Source organism: Saccopteryx bilineata, chromosome 1 (genome assembly GCF_036850765.1).
Source record: "Saccopteryx bilineata isolate mSacBil1 chromosome 1, mSacBil1_pri_phased_curated, whole genome shotgun sequence".
Classification (NCBI taxonomy): Eukaryota; Metazoa; Chordata; class Mammalia; order Chiroptera; family Emballonuridae; genus Saccopteryx; species Saccopteryx bilineata.
Window position 1 is genome coordinate 83,723,952 of NC_089490.1, and position 15,708 is coordinate 83,739,659.

Sequence of the window (15,708 nt, forward strand, 5' to 3'; positions counted from 1 at the left end):
CTCTCTTCCCTCCAACCACCAAGACTGCACAAAGGGAAGCCCAGCCCCCAGCCCCAAGATCCCCCTGTCCAAACACCGGCCATTCTAGGACCTCGCTCTGTGACAGCTGAGGGCCACAGGACAAGACAGCCCCCAGCACAGTCTCTGCTGCCCAAGAGGTTTAGGCTGGACTGGAGGATGGATTGCTGGGCAGCCTCAGCTTTGGAGTCTGTTGGACAGTCCACAGGACAGGCACCCGGGTCCATGGGGAGCAGGTACCCGGGGCAGGCACAGGGAGCAGGGAGGCCTGCAGGGACCATCATGCTCTGGTTTATTTGGGGACAGCTGTTGCCAAGCGTTTGGGATCCGAACAAATCAAGACGCTAACCCGGCTGCCATCTTCAGTCTCCATGAGCACAGACAGACACTGCCAACACTGAGTGCACACCACCACACACACTCTGGGCACTGCAGGTAGCCCAGCCCAGACACAGCTTCCCCTGCATCTCAGCACTGGGCCGGTGCCACCAAACCAGGCTCGCAAGCCTGTGGACACCTGGACACCTCCCACTGGACTTCCACAGGCATGATGGAGCCCACACAACAGCCGTCCTGCCAGGTCCCCCCACTCCATTCCCCACCCCCTCCCCATACTGCAGGCAATCTACCCTGCCCCCAGCCTCCTCCTTCCAACTGGCTGCCCCACTCCCTCAGGATGTGGGCAGGCCCCAGTGCTCCAACCGGCACCTCTTTAGGGTCCTGAAGGCTATAGACACTTCTCAGTTCAACGGGTTCTATTGAGACTTGACCCACCCCCTCCCCTTTCCTTGCCTGGGCCAGTGCAGCTGCCCTCTCACTGGTGAGCCTGCTGCCACTCAAGTCCCGAGATCCAGCCTCCTCCACAAGGTCACTGTGGTCATTCCCAGTGCAAACCGGATCCTGCCACCCCCCACTGTAAATCCTTCCACATCTGCCAATAGCAGTAACAAGCGAGGTCCTGCCTCCTGAGTGCCCACCACGTGTCCAGTACTGTTCCCAAAGCTTCACAGAAACCCAATGAGGAGGCAAGGATCTCCCGTGTTGAACAGGTGAGAAAGCTGAGGCCCACGACTTTCAGAATAAGATTCAACCCTCATAACTGGAACAAAGCTATCCATGCTAGGAATCTGTGCAGAATTCGGAGAGCAGCAGCGTCATCGGGCCGTGTCATGACACGGATTTCAGGGCCCCGTGATGAGCCAGGGATTCGGCAAGTCTGAGGTCAGAAAGGAAGCCTCATTAATATGCCGCCAGGCCAGGCACCAGCCCCTCCGTTCCCCACCCCGACCCCATGCTGCAGGCACCCAGAGCTACTTCCTTGAGGCAAAGCAATGCTCCCGGACACTCCTGACCTAGACCTGTCCCCTCTGCCCCTCTCTGCTCTTGCCATCAAAACTGGGCCCTGCAGCGGCCTGTTCAGGAAGGTCTTGGTTAGCTTTCAGCAGACACACCAGGACCTCGGATTCACTCAGCTGCTCACACAAGGCAGGGCCCCTGCACCAAAGGATGAGCGCCCGTCACCTAGCGGGTACTCAGCAGTGTTTCTAGAATGGTACAAAAGGCCTAATCAGGTGAAAGGGACATCTATCAGACCCACAGACCATTTACCTGGAAGTGGGGAGTAGGTGTGTCACCACTCGGGAACAAACCTGGGAGGTGACCGACTGCAGCCACTGGATGTCATCAGGAAGGTCTGGGAGCCACATCACCAGTCTGTAGGAGTAAAACAAGACACACACACACACCGTGTCAGCATGAAGACAAGCCGAAACAAAGAGCACCAAACAAAAACTGAACAAAAGGCATCTCTGTCCACAACACCCCCTGTCCAGGCAAACTGCCAAGGCCACTTCCAATCCCAGTCTGATAAATCCCCAGAAAGGTGGATTTGGGGCAAGCTGAACTAGAGCCCAAAGTTAGGACACTTTTGATTCAGGAAAGCTCAAGGGACTGACATGGGAATCAAAGGAGAAGGCTTTGGTTTCCCGGGGTTCTATTTGTCTGTGGCAAGATGCTTGAAGTGTGGAGTGAAGACACCACTTGCTCCACCTGGCCCCGCTGCGCCCAGCCACGTGTGAGTACAGTAGAGGACTCTGCTGCAGAGGCCTGACTGCTGCCCCCCACAGACTCCCAGCCCGCTGGACACAAAACAAATCCATGTCTGGACTTTGATAAATGCCTGAACCTCAACCCAGGACAAGACGAGTGAGAGCAGGAGGCTAATCCGGTCGGGTGGGGAAGGGACCTGGGAGGATTCACTAAGGGTGGGAGAATGGAGCTGCATTTCAAAGGATGAGCTGGACTTTAAAAGATGGACTGAAGGACATGCTAGATGAAATCAGTAAAAAGAAAGTAAGGCCCTGGCCGGTTGGCTCAGCGGTAGAGCGTCGGCCTGGCGTGCAGAAGTCCCGGGTTCGATTCCCGGCCAGGGCACACAGGAGAAGCGTCCATCTGCTTCTCCACCCCTCCCCCTCTCCTTCCTCTCTGTCTCTCTCTTCCCCTCCCACAGCTGAGGCTCCAATGGAGCAAAGATAGCCCGGGCGCTGGGGATGGCTCCTCGGCCTCTGCCCCAGGCGCTAGAGTGGCTCTGATCGCAACAGAACAACGCCCCGGAGGGGCAGAGCATCGCCCCCTGGTGGGCAGAGCATCTCCCCCTGGTGGGCGTGCCGGGTGGATCCCGGTCGGGCGCATGCAGGAGTCTGACTGTCTCTCCCTGTTTCCGGCTTCAGAAAAATACAGGAAAAAAAAAAAAGAAAGTAAACACACAAGTCAATTTGAAGAGAGCTGAGTAAAACAAATGCCCAGGATCTCAGCATGCTCATATGTTTGGTTTGCCTTGTAACCTTCTCCAAATAAAAGAGCAGACCAATGGGAAGGGACACGACTACAACAGCAATGAGAAGGGAGGTGGGCTGGGCAAGGGCTCACCCATGAGGCATATCTCACGGACGGTCCCAATGGACTGTGACCTCCTCCCCTCCACACAAGAACCCAGGCCCTGGACTTGGGGCCTTACGTGAACTCCATTTAATCCTCACTAACCCCACGATGGACACACAAAGCCATCCAAAACGCTCACCGCTGGACCACAGCGACTGCGGACTCCACGGGCAGCGTGCAGGGCAGCATCATGTAAGACATGATCTTAACAGGTAAGAAGTTACGAATCTTGCTCATGTAGCCACCCCGGTGTTTCACTGCCTCACTCAGTGCTGGAAAACACAATTTGGGGGGTTATTTTCCACCAGTGTTTAAACCACACCACCTTACCACCAGGCGGTGCTCGGAAATCTTGCCAGCGTTCACAGACACAAGCGAGTGGGGGATGCGGCCAGAAGAGCCTGGGACAGCCTACAGGTCCAGGGCTCCACAGGGACGGCTCCCTTCCGCCGGCTCTGTCTGTGGAGTACACAGACCACTCAAATACCTTTGGCTGGGCTCATCTGCTGCCTGGAGCTCCTGGCCTTGTTTCCCCTCTGTAATAACCTCCCGCTGCCTCAATCACAATAACCTGTACAGCTGCTGGTGACTGCAACTCCTGGGCATTAGTGCCTCAGGGGCCAGGACCTTGTCCTGTTCATCTTGAAATCTCTCTGCATGCCCCACTGGAAGCTGGCTTATGCACTCAAGTGTCTGTCTGATATTTGATGACATGATAAAATACACCACTGTCATTCAAGAAAAAGTTCAAAACTGTAGGTTTGAGGTAAAGGGGGAAAATCAGGAGAGGGTTCTCAAGAAAGATGGGGACACAGGCAGGTGTTCTGAAAGACGGGGCCCAGCCTTGGGGCCCCTGAAACCCAAGAGCTGAGAGCAGGCCTGGTTAACACCAAACAGGCTCAGCTAGAGTTTTTTCTGCCCATGTCCACATGGGAACAGACGCTTGCAAGGTGCCGGGGTGGGGGAGGCTGTGCCAGGAGGTGGGGGCCCCACTTCTCCCCCTGTGGCAGTGTCACCTTCCTCCCTAACACACAGGAGAGGAGCCCTTTTAGTCTCTTAGTGACAGAAAGCAATATCCTCGCAGTCCCAACCCAGAGGAGTCGGCACCTATAGTGAGCTTGGGTGACAGCGTCTCCAGGATGCTCTCATCCCAGGGCAACAGGTTGAGACGCAGGTGGTCCAGCAGTTCGTCTCCCTCAGGCTTCATCGGCCAGGCAGCCACCCCTGGGGAAGCCTCCAGGCTCACAGTCTCCCAGGGGCACACAAGGGCCTCCGGCTCTTCTGGGGATAAACTCAGGCATGGATGGGGCCTGTCACAGATGCCTAGAAAGGGCACAGAGGACAAACCATTAGGTGAGTCTGAGCAGCAGGGGTCATTCCTCACCCACCCAACCACCCACCGAATGACAGAGAAGGCCAGCAGCGGCCAGGAGCTGCAGGCCTGGAGTTTGCTCAGTACAGGCAAAACTAGACAAGGCAGGGGGCTGTCACAGGGAGGAAGGAGTGTGGGGCTTTGAAGCCACAGAGACATGGGTCGGTCTCCTGGCTCATCACTCACTTACTATGGGCTCCACTGCCACGAGCGGACTCATGAAGTTGTTTATAACAACTGGTATTGTACCACTGATGAGTCTTGCACCCCAGGCCCTGAGTTAGGGGTGCATGCAGGGCTTGCAGCTGTCACTCAACTACTGCCCTTATCACCTCCACATTCCAGATGAGGAATCAGAAGCACAAAAAGGTTAAGTGATTCACCCAAAGCCACACAGCTAGTCTGTGGCAGAGCACAACGTGAACCCAGGCCTGACATTGGTGACAGCACTGTAGGCAAAAAAGGGGCCACATGCCGAACCTGAGAAGCTCACGTGAGCCCTGCATGGTGGCCTCTCAGACTCAGAGACCTAAAGTAACCACATAGGATGGTCTGAAACTAAAACTTTCTAACTAAGAACAGTTCATCATGGGTAGTCCTGTCCTAGGGAGATATTTTTCTTAACAAAGATCAATGCTTACCTTAATCTAGCCTGTCTGTCTTCTTCTGCAGTTACAATATTGTACCTGATAACATGTCTTTAAAATATAAGAGTAATCTTTTTCTGCTCCACTCAGGGCAGGCATCCCACCAGAGCAGGACCTAATAAATCCCTTCATTGTAACTGTTACAATGTTAATTGTTTACTGTTAACTATCTTATTCCTGCCTATGTAAAAGAAGTCTCGCGTATACATTTTTATTTTTTTATCCAACCAAGAGATTTCCCCTGCTCTGTTTTCTCCCACTTAGCTAATGTATCACCAGTCAACTTCATGTAAACCCTAGGCTTCCCCTTTGATTCTGATGTATAAAATAAGTGGCGAAATTGCCATTTTCCAGAGCACTTTCTCAATCCGTTAAGACTTTGCTTCCTGGCAATTGTCGACAATTTGGCTCAAATAACTCATAAAAAAATCCTTCCAGGTTTGGAAGCTTTTTACATTGACATTGCTTTTCCATCACAATACCCCGAGAGCAGCATTCAGTAAGGGAGTTTGGGCAGGTACTGCCCAAGTGTCAGGGCACAGGGACTGACACCAGCGAGTGGCTCCTGCTCTCTTAGAATTGCCACAGAGGGTGGGGACAGGGAAACAGCTAGTTTCAGAAGTCCACAGCTGCCCTGGCTCACCTGTTAAAATGGAGCTCCCATTCATGCTCCTCTATAGATCTTTCTGGGGCCTCTATTAGACGCACTGCTCACCCTCTGGGACTTCACTGTGCCTTAGGTACAGAACCTGTTCCCAAAGGCAGCAGCTGCCCCACCCCTCGTGTCCTCCACAGGACCCAGGGAGGCCAGCCTGGATGACGACCATGCTTACATATTTAAACCAAACCCAGCACCTGTGATGCAAACGCGAGGCCACACGCCAGTCTTTAGAATGACTGAAAATTACCCGGACATCATTTAATCCAAACTCCCCTTAATATAGCTGTGGAAGCGAAGGCCCAGGGCGGGAAGGTGGCTTGCCCAGAGTTACCTAGAAACCCGAGTCCGCCCCTACAGGTACACCCAGAATGCTCCCAGATTTCATCCCCAGTCAGACTACTCTCCAGAACTTCAGACCCTGACTTCAGCTGCCTCCTTGCACAACTGCCCCTAAAGCCCCTGGGGCAACACATATCCACACGTCCCACTTTCCTGCAAACCCTCCCCCCTCCTGTGTGCCCTGAACCTGTACAGGGCCAAGCCTCCTGTCCCCCACCCCGGCTCCTGAAGCCAAAGGCCAGGGCTTCATCCTCAAACCCTTCTCCTCCCGAATCTCTGGCCAGCCATCTCCAAATCCTGTTCCCTCGGGCCCCTTCCACTACCCTCACCACCAGACCTCGCTGAGCCTCCAGCTGCCTCACTGGTCTCCTGGATGCTGGTCACCCTCTCTACACTGCAGCCGGAGGGGCCTTCCACAGCTGCCCTCTGGCCTTCCTCACTCCTGCGGGTGCAAACCCTCACCATGTCCACAAGGCCTAGCCTGCCTCCCTCTCTGCCATTCCGGTTACACAGGCCTTCTTTCCACCCTTCCCACAGACCACACTGCTGCGGGCAGGCCTCACTCCCATGGCCCACATGCCTAGAATGCTCCTATTTATCCCTAAAGTGTCAGCATGGATTCATCCTCCTAGAAGCCCTACCGTCCCCCATGCCTAGCAGATCCCTCCTGTGTGTCCTGACGGCATCCTGCATCTTTCTGTCACAGCGCTGTGCATATCCTCCTGCCCCTTGCGGATCTGTGCTCCTGAGCAGACTGTGCGCTCCTGAGCAGAATGCGCTCCTGGAGGCAGGGGCCACGGCTGCTGGTTCCCTGCAGTGTCCCCCGCACACCGCCAATCGCTCAGCACCAAGAAGGTGCACAGTAAACATTTTCTGAGTATCTAATACGTTTATGTCCTTTCAATCAAACGTCTCCTTGGTCTTGGCCAAAGATCAATTGAGAGGATCAATACACAAGCCAACTTTTGGTACCAAAGAAAAATAGTTACAAACACATCTCATATTTGGTTCCCCTTTAATATTTCTGGAACACAACTCCTGCAGCCCAGAGAAGCCAGGACGACTCAAAGGCAGAACTTATCTCAGAAGGAACAGCTGGTCCAGCAGCGTCACCCACACCTGTCACCCAGCCCTTAAAACAAACTGCCTCCAAACAGGTAACAGTGTGGAAGAAGAGCCCTGGGGCTGTGACATCCCGGGTTCAAATCCCAGTTCTGCCCCACAGAGAGTGCAGTGTGGTCGGTCCCTGGTTCTCCACGCCTCCACTTCCCCATCTGTAAAATGGGGCTAAGATCTCTGACCTCGTGGGGCTAATGAGTGGGCTGAGCACAACAGGCAGTGAGGGGTGGTGAGCACCGAGTGACGTCACTCACAGAGTCTCGGGTTTACCAAGACTGCCAACAGAAAGCTTATGGAAAGGGCTGGTCTGTTCCCTACCCATACATACCATTTTCTTCCAAGAACCTGACCGCATCTAAATACCCTCGAAGGCATATCTCTCCAAGCACCTGTAAGCAAAGCAAATAAGTTAACTACAGGGTAAGTGTCACTAAACACCATTCATTTAAACCGAATACTCCTTTGAACTCTGAGCCACTTCCTTGTGCCGGGAACAGCCACAGTCAGGACGGACAAGGGATTCTGTACCCAGGAGACAGAAGTCCTCCTTTCCTACGAGACTCAGCATGACTGACACCCGTCCACAGAGACTTTGCTGGCACTCCAGCATGACAGGGGCCTATCCTAGTTATCACTGGGACAATGACAGCTGCCTCTTCGACTTGTCTGCATGCAAACCATAGACACCAGCTGTTGCATGGCCATGCCTCCAGCAGGAGGCACACCGGGGTGCACACTGCCCGGCAGCCTCCTTTGCCCAAGCACGGCCAAGTGCCCATAGTCCACACATCTTCTTACCCTTGAGGTAGTAAGGCATACGACAGCAACCACCAAATGCAGTGTGGTTTGTGATGATGGTCGCAAAGTATCACCTGGGTAACTCAAAGCCTACTGCCCAGGCTGCGTCCCCCAGTATCCATGGGGGACTGGTTCTAGGGCCCCTCTTGGATACCAAAATGGTGTAGAATTAGCACATGACCTATATCTGCATATAGGCTATGGCAGGAAACACCTACCCACCACTTCATTTACGTGGATTCAGCATAGGGCTCAGCAAGTGGCAAATTCAAGTTTTGCATTTTGGAATTTTCTGGAATTCTTTTATCCCCCCCAAATATTTTTGACGTGTGATTGGTTGAATCTGTGGATGGTTGAATCCACAGGTATGAACCTTGTGGACAGAGACAGCTGGCTGCACTTAAAGCACAGCTCTGGAGATGGGCCCTGAATGGCAGCTCAGTTTAAATGTCCCCAGGTGATCCTGATGATTAGAGTGGGGCAGAGCTGACCTTCTGGGACAAGAGAATCTTCTCTGAGTCCCTATTCAGTGAGGGTCCTGGTTTTGTTTGTTTGCAGAAAGAACCACACTGGTGGGTCTCAGGCAAACAGAGAAGCAAAGAGCTGCATTTCCCCCTCAGAATACACAGCCCCCCACTCACCTTGACATCCGGGGGGAACAGTGCTCGGCTGAACAGGTAGAGGTTCTCTGAGCAGAGGCAGAGATTGAGGTTGGTCACATCCACAGAAAGAAAGTTCATAGACTTGACCTTAGGGCTGATGTCATGCTCCCCATAGAAGGGGGACACAGTGATGGTCGTTCTGGCATCAAAGGAGGGCATGTTGTCACTCGCTCCTCCATCTACATATCGCTTTTTAAGAGAGAAAAAAGAGCATCCCATCAGAAGCTCTGAGCTGGTGTTTGGTGTGTTTTTCAGATTATGGGCAGAGGCATCTCAGCATCATGGGCTGATCCCGGGCAAGGACTGGGCTTGGGGATCACTCTTTCTACAAATCTTTAGCTCCAGGCTGGCGCTCAGGAGTGCTGTATACCATCATTAAGACTGGGCACTGCACAAAAAGTGTCTGGCAGAGAGGCAAACGAAGGCTGGAGTCCAGCCCATGTTGTGATGGCCAAGCCCTGAGCTCAGGCAGGTGTCCAGGAGTGTGCCTGTGTAATTTGCTTAAAGAGGCCATACGAATCAGAATGCTGTGTGCACTAGGGACAGGGTGAGGTAGATCCTGCCCAAGAGGAGACAAAAGGTCATGGGTTCAATTCAAGACCCCCTTGCTGCTTGGGAAATCTTGGGCAAGATACATCACCTGTGAGCTCATCTCTCTCCACACCTGAACAGTGAGAACCAGACCTGGTGGGACAGCTCATTTGGTCAGAGCACCGTCCAGAGCACGGAGGTTGCTGGCCTGATCCCTGGTCAGGGCACAGACAGGAACAGATCGATGTTCCTCTCTCTCTCTCTACTCTCCCTTCCTCTCTCACTAAAAGCAATAAATAAAACTTTAAAAATAAAACAGAGAGAAGTAATGCCTTGAGGAACTTTGGAGATTGAAATGAAACCACGAAGCTGGGACCCAGACAGCCCTCTCACCCCACAACAAGAGGCCTCTGGGCTTAGTTACTGTGAGCACCTGTTTCTGGCATCCACATCTTTCAACCACCTCCAGCTAGGCAAGCAGGATCTGGCGCAATCTGGACAGTCTGCACCCATCAAACCAAGGCCAGGAGCACTGCCCCCCAGTTGTGACCACATCAGCTATCTCCAAATATGGCCAGATATCCCAGGGTGGGGGGACCAAATCATCTCTGCTTGGTAACTGCTGCCCTAGAAGGAGGCTGCCCCCAGGTTCAGCTCAGCCCAGCGCGGGGTCCAGAGCCTGCAGAACAGAGACCTCCACTTCTGTTTCTCTGCCTGTGCAGGGCTCAGAACTAGCCATATGTGTTCACATGTTTGTTGAATGGAACCATACCGGGGCACTGTCAGCAGCATCTGCCCCAAACCCAGGCTAAAAGGGACAGTCAGTCCCAGAGAGGACTGAAACTCTCCACCCGTAAGACTGATGCTCCACTGTAAGCGAGCTGCCAATTCTTAAGCATCTTATGCTCTAACTAGGCCACGGGGCACATATCCTTGGTGCTCATGTAACGATTAAGTGAACCAGTTTACCTTACACATAGCCAGATAATGGATTCTTGGTGAAGCTGGTTCTGCTGGGGGTGGGGGATGGAGAGTGACGGGGGAGTGGACAGCTGTGGAATCTGTCTCAAGGCTGAGAGGCACAAGCTCTGCCCTTGGGGTCTAGAGTGCATATGCCAAGCACCTTGCAGGCAGGAGTGATGCAAACACAGTTTTTTTTATGTATTTATTTATTTATTGTATTTTTCCAAAGTTAGAAGCGGGGAGGCAGTCAGATAGACTCCTGCATGCGCCCAACCGGGATCCACCCAGCATGCCCACGAGGGGGCAATGCTCTGCCCATCTGGGGCATTACTCCCTTGCGGCCAGAGCTATTCTAGCACCTGAGGCAGAGGCCATGGAGCTTTCCTCAGCACCCGGGCCAACTTTGCTCCAATGGAGCCTTGGCTGCGGGAGGGGAAGAGAGAGACAGAGAGGAAGGAGAGGGGGAAGGGTGGAAAAGCAGATGGGTGCTTCTCCTGTGTGCCCTGGCCGGGAATCAAACCGGAACTTCCACAGGCCGGGCCAATGCTCCACCACTGAGCCAACCGGCCACAACTGCAAACACAGTTTAAAAGCAGACTTACCATGCCTCTGAAGGAAGGAGGGATGAAGCCACAGAAGAAGGGGATGAAGGAGGAACAAAGCAAGGCCTGTGAAGACAAAAGGCAGTGAGACCATGGGCCATAACAGTCTGTCCTTTATTCCCCGAGGTCTTTAGAGGCCCTCTCTAAGTGAAAAGAATAAGAGGTCTGGTATTGCTCTTTGCACAGAGTAAGCACTTTATAATAAAAGAGCTGCATGAACAATGAACCAACCTACACAACTCTATTTCAAACCTAAGTAAAAGCTCCTTAACAACACTGTGGGCATCAACTTCCTGTCCCTACTCCCCACGAGTCGCAATGGGCCGTTGCAGACAGAACCAAGACTAACTGGGAAGGGATGAGATCAGAGCTAAAGCTGGTTCCAGACTCGCAGACTGAGGACCCCAGCCCAGAATTCTACTGCAGCAGGTTGAAGGCGGGGCCTGAGAGTGCAATCTAACAAGCTCCCAGGGGATGCTGACGCTGGTCCGGGGACCACATGTTGAGTAGCACTGTGCTAGAGAGCAGGTTAAGCAGGACACAACACTGATTCACTGAGAGAATGAACTTGTATGGGAACAGACGTGTGCTGGCTGCATAGAGAAAGCTCCCAGAAACAAGGATACTGGCTGCTGAGATGCTGCTCTCTTACACTCTGGAGGAAGGACACCATGAGACAGGGTCCCTGGTGGAGGTGGTCATGAGAAGTCTGGAAGGCTGGGTAGGTGTTATTTGACATTGAAACTGTCCTGGAACAGACAGAGTTTACATATGCTCTGAAGCAGACCCCTGGAGGCACACAGAGTGTATGACACGGGGCAGGAAGCGAACAGCACCATGGTCAATCATGTTCTTCTGCATCTTAAGAAATGAGGCAGGTGGCCTGCGACAGCCCTCTCAGTGTCACTTCCAAAACAAAACAGCCTTTCTTTCTTTTTTTTGACAACACCCAGAGAAGCCCAGGGCTTACATCCACGACTTCCTCTTTGGACTGAAAATCAGACACCAGGACGTTTTCCCAATCGGACACTCTGGTAAGTGAGATGCATATTTTGCCAGAGATGAGCTGGTGGATGTTGGCTGGCAGGTGTCTGTGGAGGGATTCTCGGAGGTACCTGCCCAGGTTGAAGGACGGGTGGAGGACCCCAATGTTCCGGCTTCTGGCATTCCGGACGAGGTCTGTGAGGATCTGCAGAGTCCGGTCTGTGGGGGTGGGAGACAAATACAGGAAGGGATGTGCTACCCTGCAGGTGGGACTGACTGCAGCAAGACTCGAAACCAGACAGCAGGGGAGCTGCAGCCTCTTCTCCAGGCCTGTGTTCTCATGTGGCTATGGAGCCCTTCACATGGGGTTCGTCCAAACTGAGATGTGTAAAAGAAACACAGGGTTTCAAAGGCTTAGTACAAAAAAAAGAACGTAAAATATCTCAATATTGTCTCATATGGATTAGATGGGGGACTGATACTGTTTTGACTATATTGGGATCCATAAAATTAATTTCATCTGTGTCTTTTACTTTTTGCATTCTGCGACTAGGAAAAGTAAAATGACATATGTGGCTCGTGCTACATTTCTATTGGATGGTGCCGCTCTAGGCCCTGGCCTCGGAAGAGCCTCCAGAGGCCCAGGCAAGCTCCCCTTACCTCCAGCCCCACCGAAAAGCTAGGAGCCAGCGAGTGCTCAGCATCAGTATTAGCACGATAGGCCTGGCGCTGCAGGGAGCACAGAGCACTGCAGGCTGACACCAGAGCTGTGCTGGAATCCTGCCTCCACCTCTTACTAGCTGAGTGACCTTGGTAAGTCACGTCACTACCTCTCAAAGTCTGAGATTGTGCATTTTGAATGAAGGACAGTAGTGTTTCCCTACCTTCTGGAGACAGAGGGTTAGATCCACTACAACCTGTAAAGTGCCTGACTCAGAATAGGCACCTAGTAAATAACCAGACTTAATCTTTAACCTCTACCGCCGGAATACCAGACCGTCTAGTGGGCACAGGGCACATTCATGCTCCATTTGACTTGACTCACTGGCCTGGCCCCCTCTGGCTGGCCAGTGCTGCCCTGGCATGCAGGACTATCCGTCCCAGCCCAAGGCCTGGCCTGTCAGAATTCTTGGGATTCAGAAAGCCAGACATGTGCCAGCCTGTCCTGACCCAACTTGGCTCTCCCTAGGTATGTGGCCCCACTGAGCCCTGGCAGAAGGGGCAAATGGGTACACAGCTGGCAGGCCTGCCAGGCTCTCCTTCCAGGTCAGCCTCGGCTAAGATGCACTCTCTGAAGCTCTGCCCTAGTACCAGCCCCTGGGAAATGCTCCTTGTAGGTTCCCACATGAGGCAGGAGGTTAAAGCAAGAATCTGGGGAACAGCCCCTGCCAAAACCTCCAGACCCATTTTCCAGGGACTTGGTGGCCCCTGAGCCTCCCCTGTGCTGCAGGGCACAGTCCCAGGCTGCACCTGTCCCCTGCCAATCAGAAACCCTACACTGAAGTCAGTGCACTTCAGGTCCTGGGGTCAATGCATTTGAATCTGGTCCCAGTTAAGCATTCAATCATGTGGTGTCTGCAGGTCACCCTGGGGTACAACGGCTGGCTTTTATCACTGCTACAGCCCAGGTTGTGTGGACTGGCCATGTGGCAGGTCGAATCCTCCCTGTGGTCACATTCCTGCCCTTTGCTCCTCTTCCCCAGGACGAAGGCAATCAGGGTGGCCACTCTCCTGACCCCCACCTCCACTCAGCCCAGGGTCTGCTCCAATGGGAGGGCAGTGCCTACTGACAGGAGATTCCTGCTCACCAGGAGAAAAGTCACTCCCAGATAGCCATGTCCAACACAGCAGTCCCTTGGTAGAGCAAAGAGTAAACTGTTAAGAAATCTCAGATAAAGGGGACTGATAAAGTGCATTATCTTCCCATTTGGGGCCCTTTGGGTGCCAACAGCTCCATGCTGCCACTTGCTTCCAGCTCTACCCAGACTCAGAACCCCAGGCCCAGGATGCTGCACCCTAGCAGTTTGAGCCAGCTGGGCACAAGCCCCACATCCAACTCTCTCCCCTGGCATCCACATGCACAGACGTTAATTAGAACAAAACTCAAATGGGCAGGATCTCATATCCAGTGGCACTGAGTGGGGTGTGGAGGGGGTTATGGTATGGAGTATGTCCAGGGATCCACTCCAGTCCCCCCCCACACACACACACAAGGGTCTGAAACACTGGAAAAGGAGAGAAGATAACTTTCGTACCCCTCCTCCACACACACAACATATCCCCAACCTCCTCAACTCCAAACCAGCAATTCTGCCCAGAACTGAAGTGTTGCCCTCTGCCGGAGATGCTTCCAACCCCCGGAGGGCTGGCCCGCAACAAAGGCGTCCGGAGAGGGTTGGGGAAGGTGGTAGTGGTGTCTCCAGTCCCTTAAGTCCCCAAAGGGACGAAGGCGCCCGCCCTGGGGCACAATCCAAAGCACCCATCCTGTGCGGACCCAGGACAAATCGGCCCTTCCCGTCAGCAGCTCAGCTCAGCTCGGCCAGCGCCTCCCAAGCGGACGGCAGGGACCGCGGGGACCAGCTCCTCCCTCCGTCTCCTGCGTCGCGTGTCCCTCCAGGATGACCCAACTTTCAGACCCCAGAAAGGGGCTTCCTTTCTAGCCGGGGCACTAGAGTGGGGTTGGGGCGGTGAGGCGCTCGGGGTTCCCACGCCCAGAGGAGCCGCACCTGCAGGTGCGCCCCCTCCCAAGCGGGACGCCCCAGCTCACCCGTGTGAGGCGAGAGGACACCGTGAAGGAAACATCTGTCTGCAGAGGCCCCCGGAATATACCCTGCGTATGCCTGTCCAATCTCCGATCCCCCCGACGCCCCGCAACCTTGACGAGTCGCTCTCAGCCCAGGCCTGGGGGCGCCCCCTCCCGGCAAGGAGCCCCTTGGAGGCCCTGGACGTACCGAGCGGGATACCAGCGAGGAAGGTGACGCAGTGCAGCGCCCCGGCCGAGGCACCGAAAAACATGCGCGCGTCGCGGAGGAGGTGCGGGGCGCGCTCGCTCAGGCAGCGGGTCGCCCCGATGTGGTAGAAGCCTAAAAAACCGCAGCCCGAGAAGGATAGGCTCCAGCCGCGCTCGAGATCGTGCATTGCGGCGGCTGTCGGTGTGCGAGGTTGGGGACCCGGGTGCAGGGTCTGGGGACCTGGGTACGGGGTCTGAGGTCTGGGGTCCCGGGTACAGCGCCGCTTATTCTAGCGCCCGCTCGCGCACTCCGCTCGGCCTCCCCGCCGCCAGCCCAGGCATTCCCTGCGTGACGTCAGCACCGCCGGCCCGCCCCTCGGCCCATGCAAATGAGCGGGCAGGCGGCCCAATCGGGAGCAGGACACCCACCCCGCCTTCCTCCGCGGCGCGGGGCTGGGAGGGCTCAGGGGCTGCGGTGGAGGAGAGGGGCCGAGCTTCGCGTCCCGGAAGGTGGAGTCGAGTTTTCCAAAACTCCAAGTGACGCGGACGTCCTGGAGAGATACAGCACCGTTTCCGTCCCTTTTCATCCCTTAAGTCAGGGAGGAAGTAGCAATTGCCCACTTATGTCTTGAATATCTTTTTGACACTTTATCATGTCCCTTTATGCGCGCCTTAAAGAGGCACCAGTATCTAAATTAGGTAGAAAAGCAGGCTTACAATTGTGAGTACGCGAAACAGTGTTCCTTCTTGTATCGTTATTTATTAATTATTTTCCATACCAACTGTAATTCTACTTTTGCCTACCCCTGTATAATGTCTTTGCTTCGAGTTCCTGCAGTCTTGTGTATGAAGTCTTCAGTTCAGGACAAGTGGTAGAGATTTTCCATTCAATGATAGCGGCATGAAGTTTTCAGTTTCACTTCTAAGTAAAAATTGTGAATAACAGGTTTTGGATGTTAAGAGGGACAATGCGCCCTGGCCGGTTGGCTCAGCGGTAGAGCGTCGGCCTAGCGTGCGGAGGACCCGGGTTCGATTCCCGGCCAGGGCACACAGGAAAAGCGCCCATTTGCTTCTCCACCCCTCCGCCGCGCTTTCCTCTCTGTCTCTCTCTTCCCCTCCCGC

The 15,708-nt window shown here is 54.1% G+C and overlaps 1 protein-coding gene across 2 annotated transcripts; it reads right to left on the bottom strand.

The window, feature by feature from the left end:
• Positions 1–304: 304 nt before the first annotated feature.
• PNPLA3 (patatin like phospholipase domain containing 3) lies at positions 305–14,918 on the bottom strand. Of its 2 annotated transcripts, XM_066255807.1 has the most exons (9): positions 14,588–14,918; positions 11,623–11,855; positions 10,653–10,718; positions 8,536–8,745; positions 7,425–7,485; positions 4,066–4,281; positions 3,098–3,230; positions 1,627–1,731; positions 305–1,234 (listed from the first exon to the last, which is right to left on the bottom strand). In XM_066255807.1, exons 1-9 carry the CDS (start codon positions 14,772–14,774, stop codon positions 1,186–1,188), a joined length of 1,260 nt encoding a protein of 419 aa, XP_066111904.1. In that variant the 5' UTR covers positions 14,775–14,918; the 3' UTR covers positions 305–1,185. The 2 variants fall into 2 exon arrangements, with proteins under 2 accessions (XP_066111904.1, XP_066111914.1); XM_066255817.1 differs by lacking the exon at positions 305–1,234 and having other exon boundaries at positions 1,623–1,731.
• Positions 14,919–15,708: the final 790 nt, after the last annotated feature.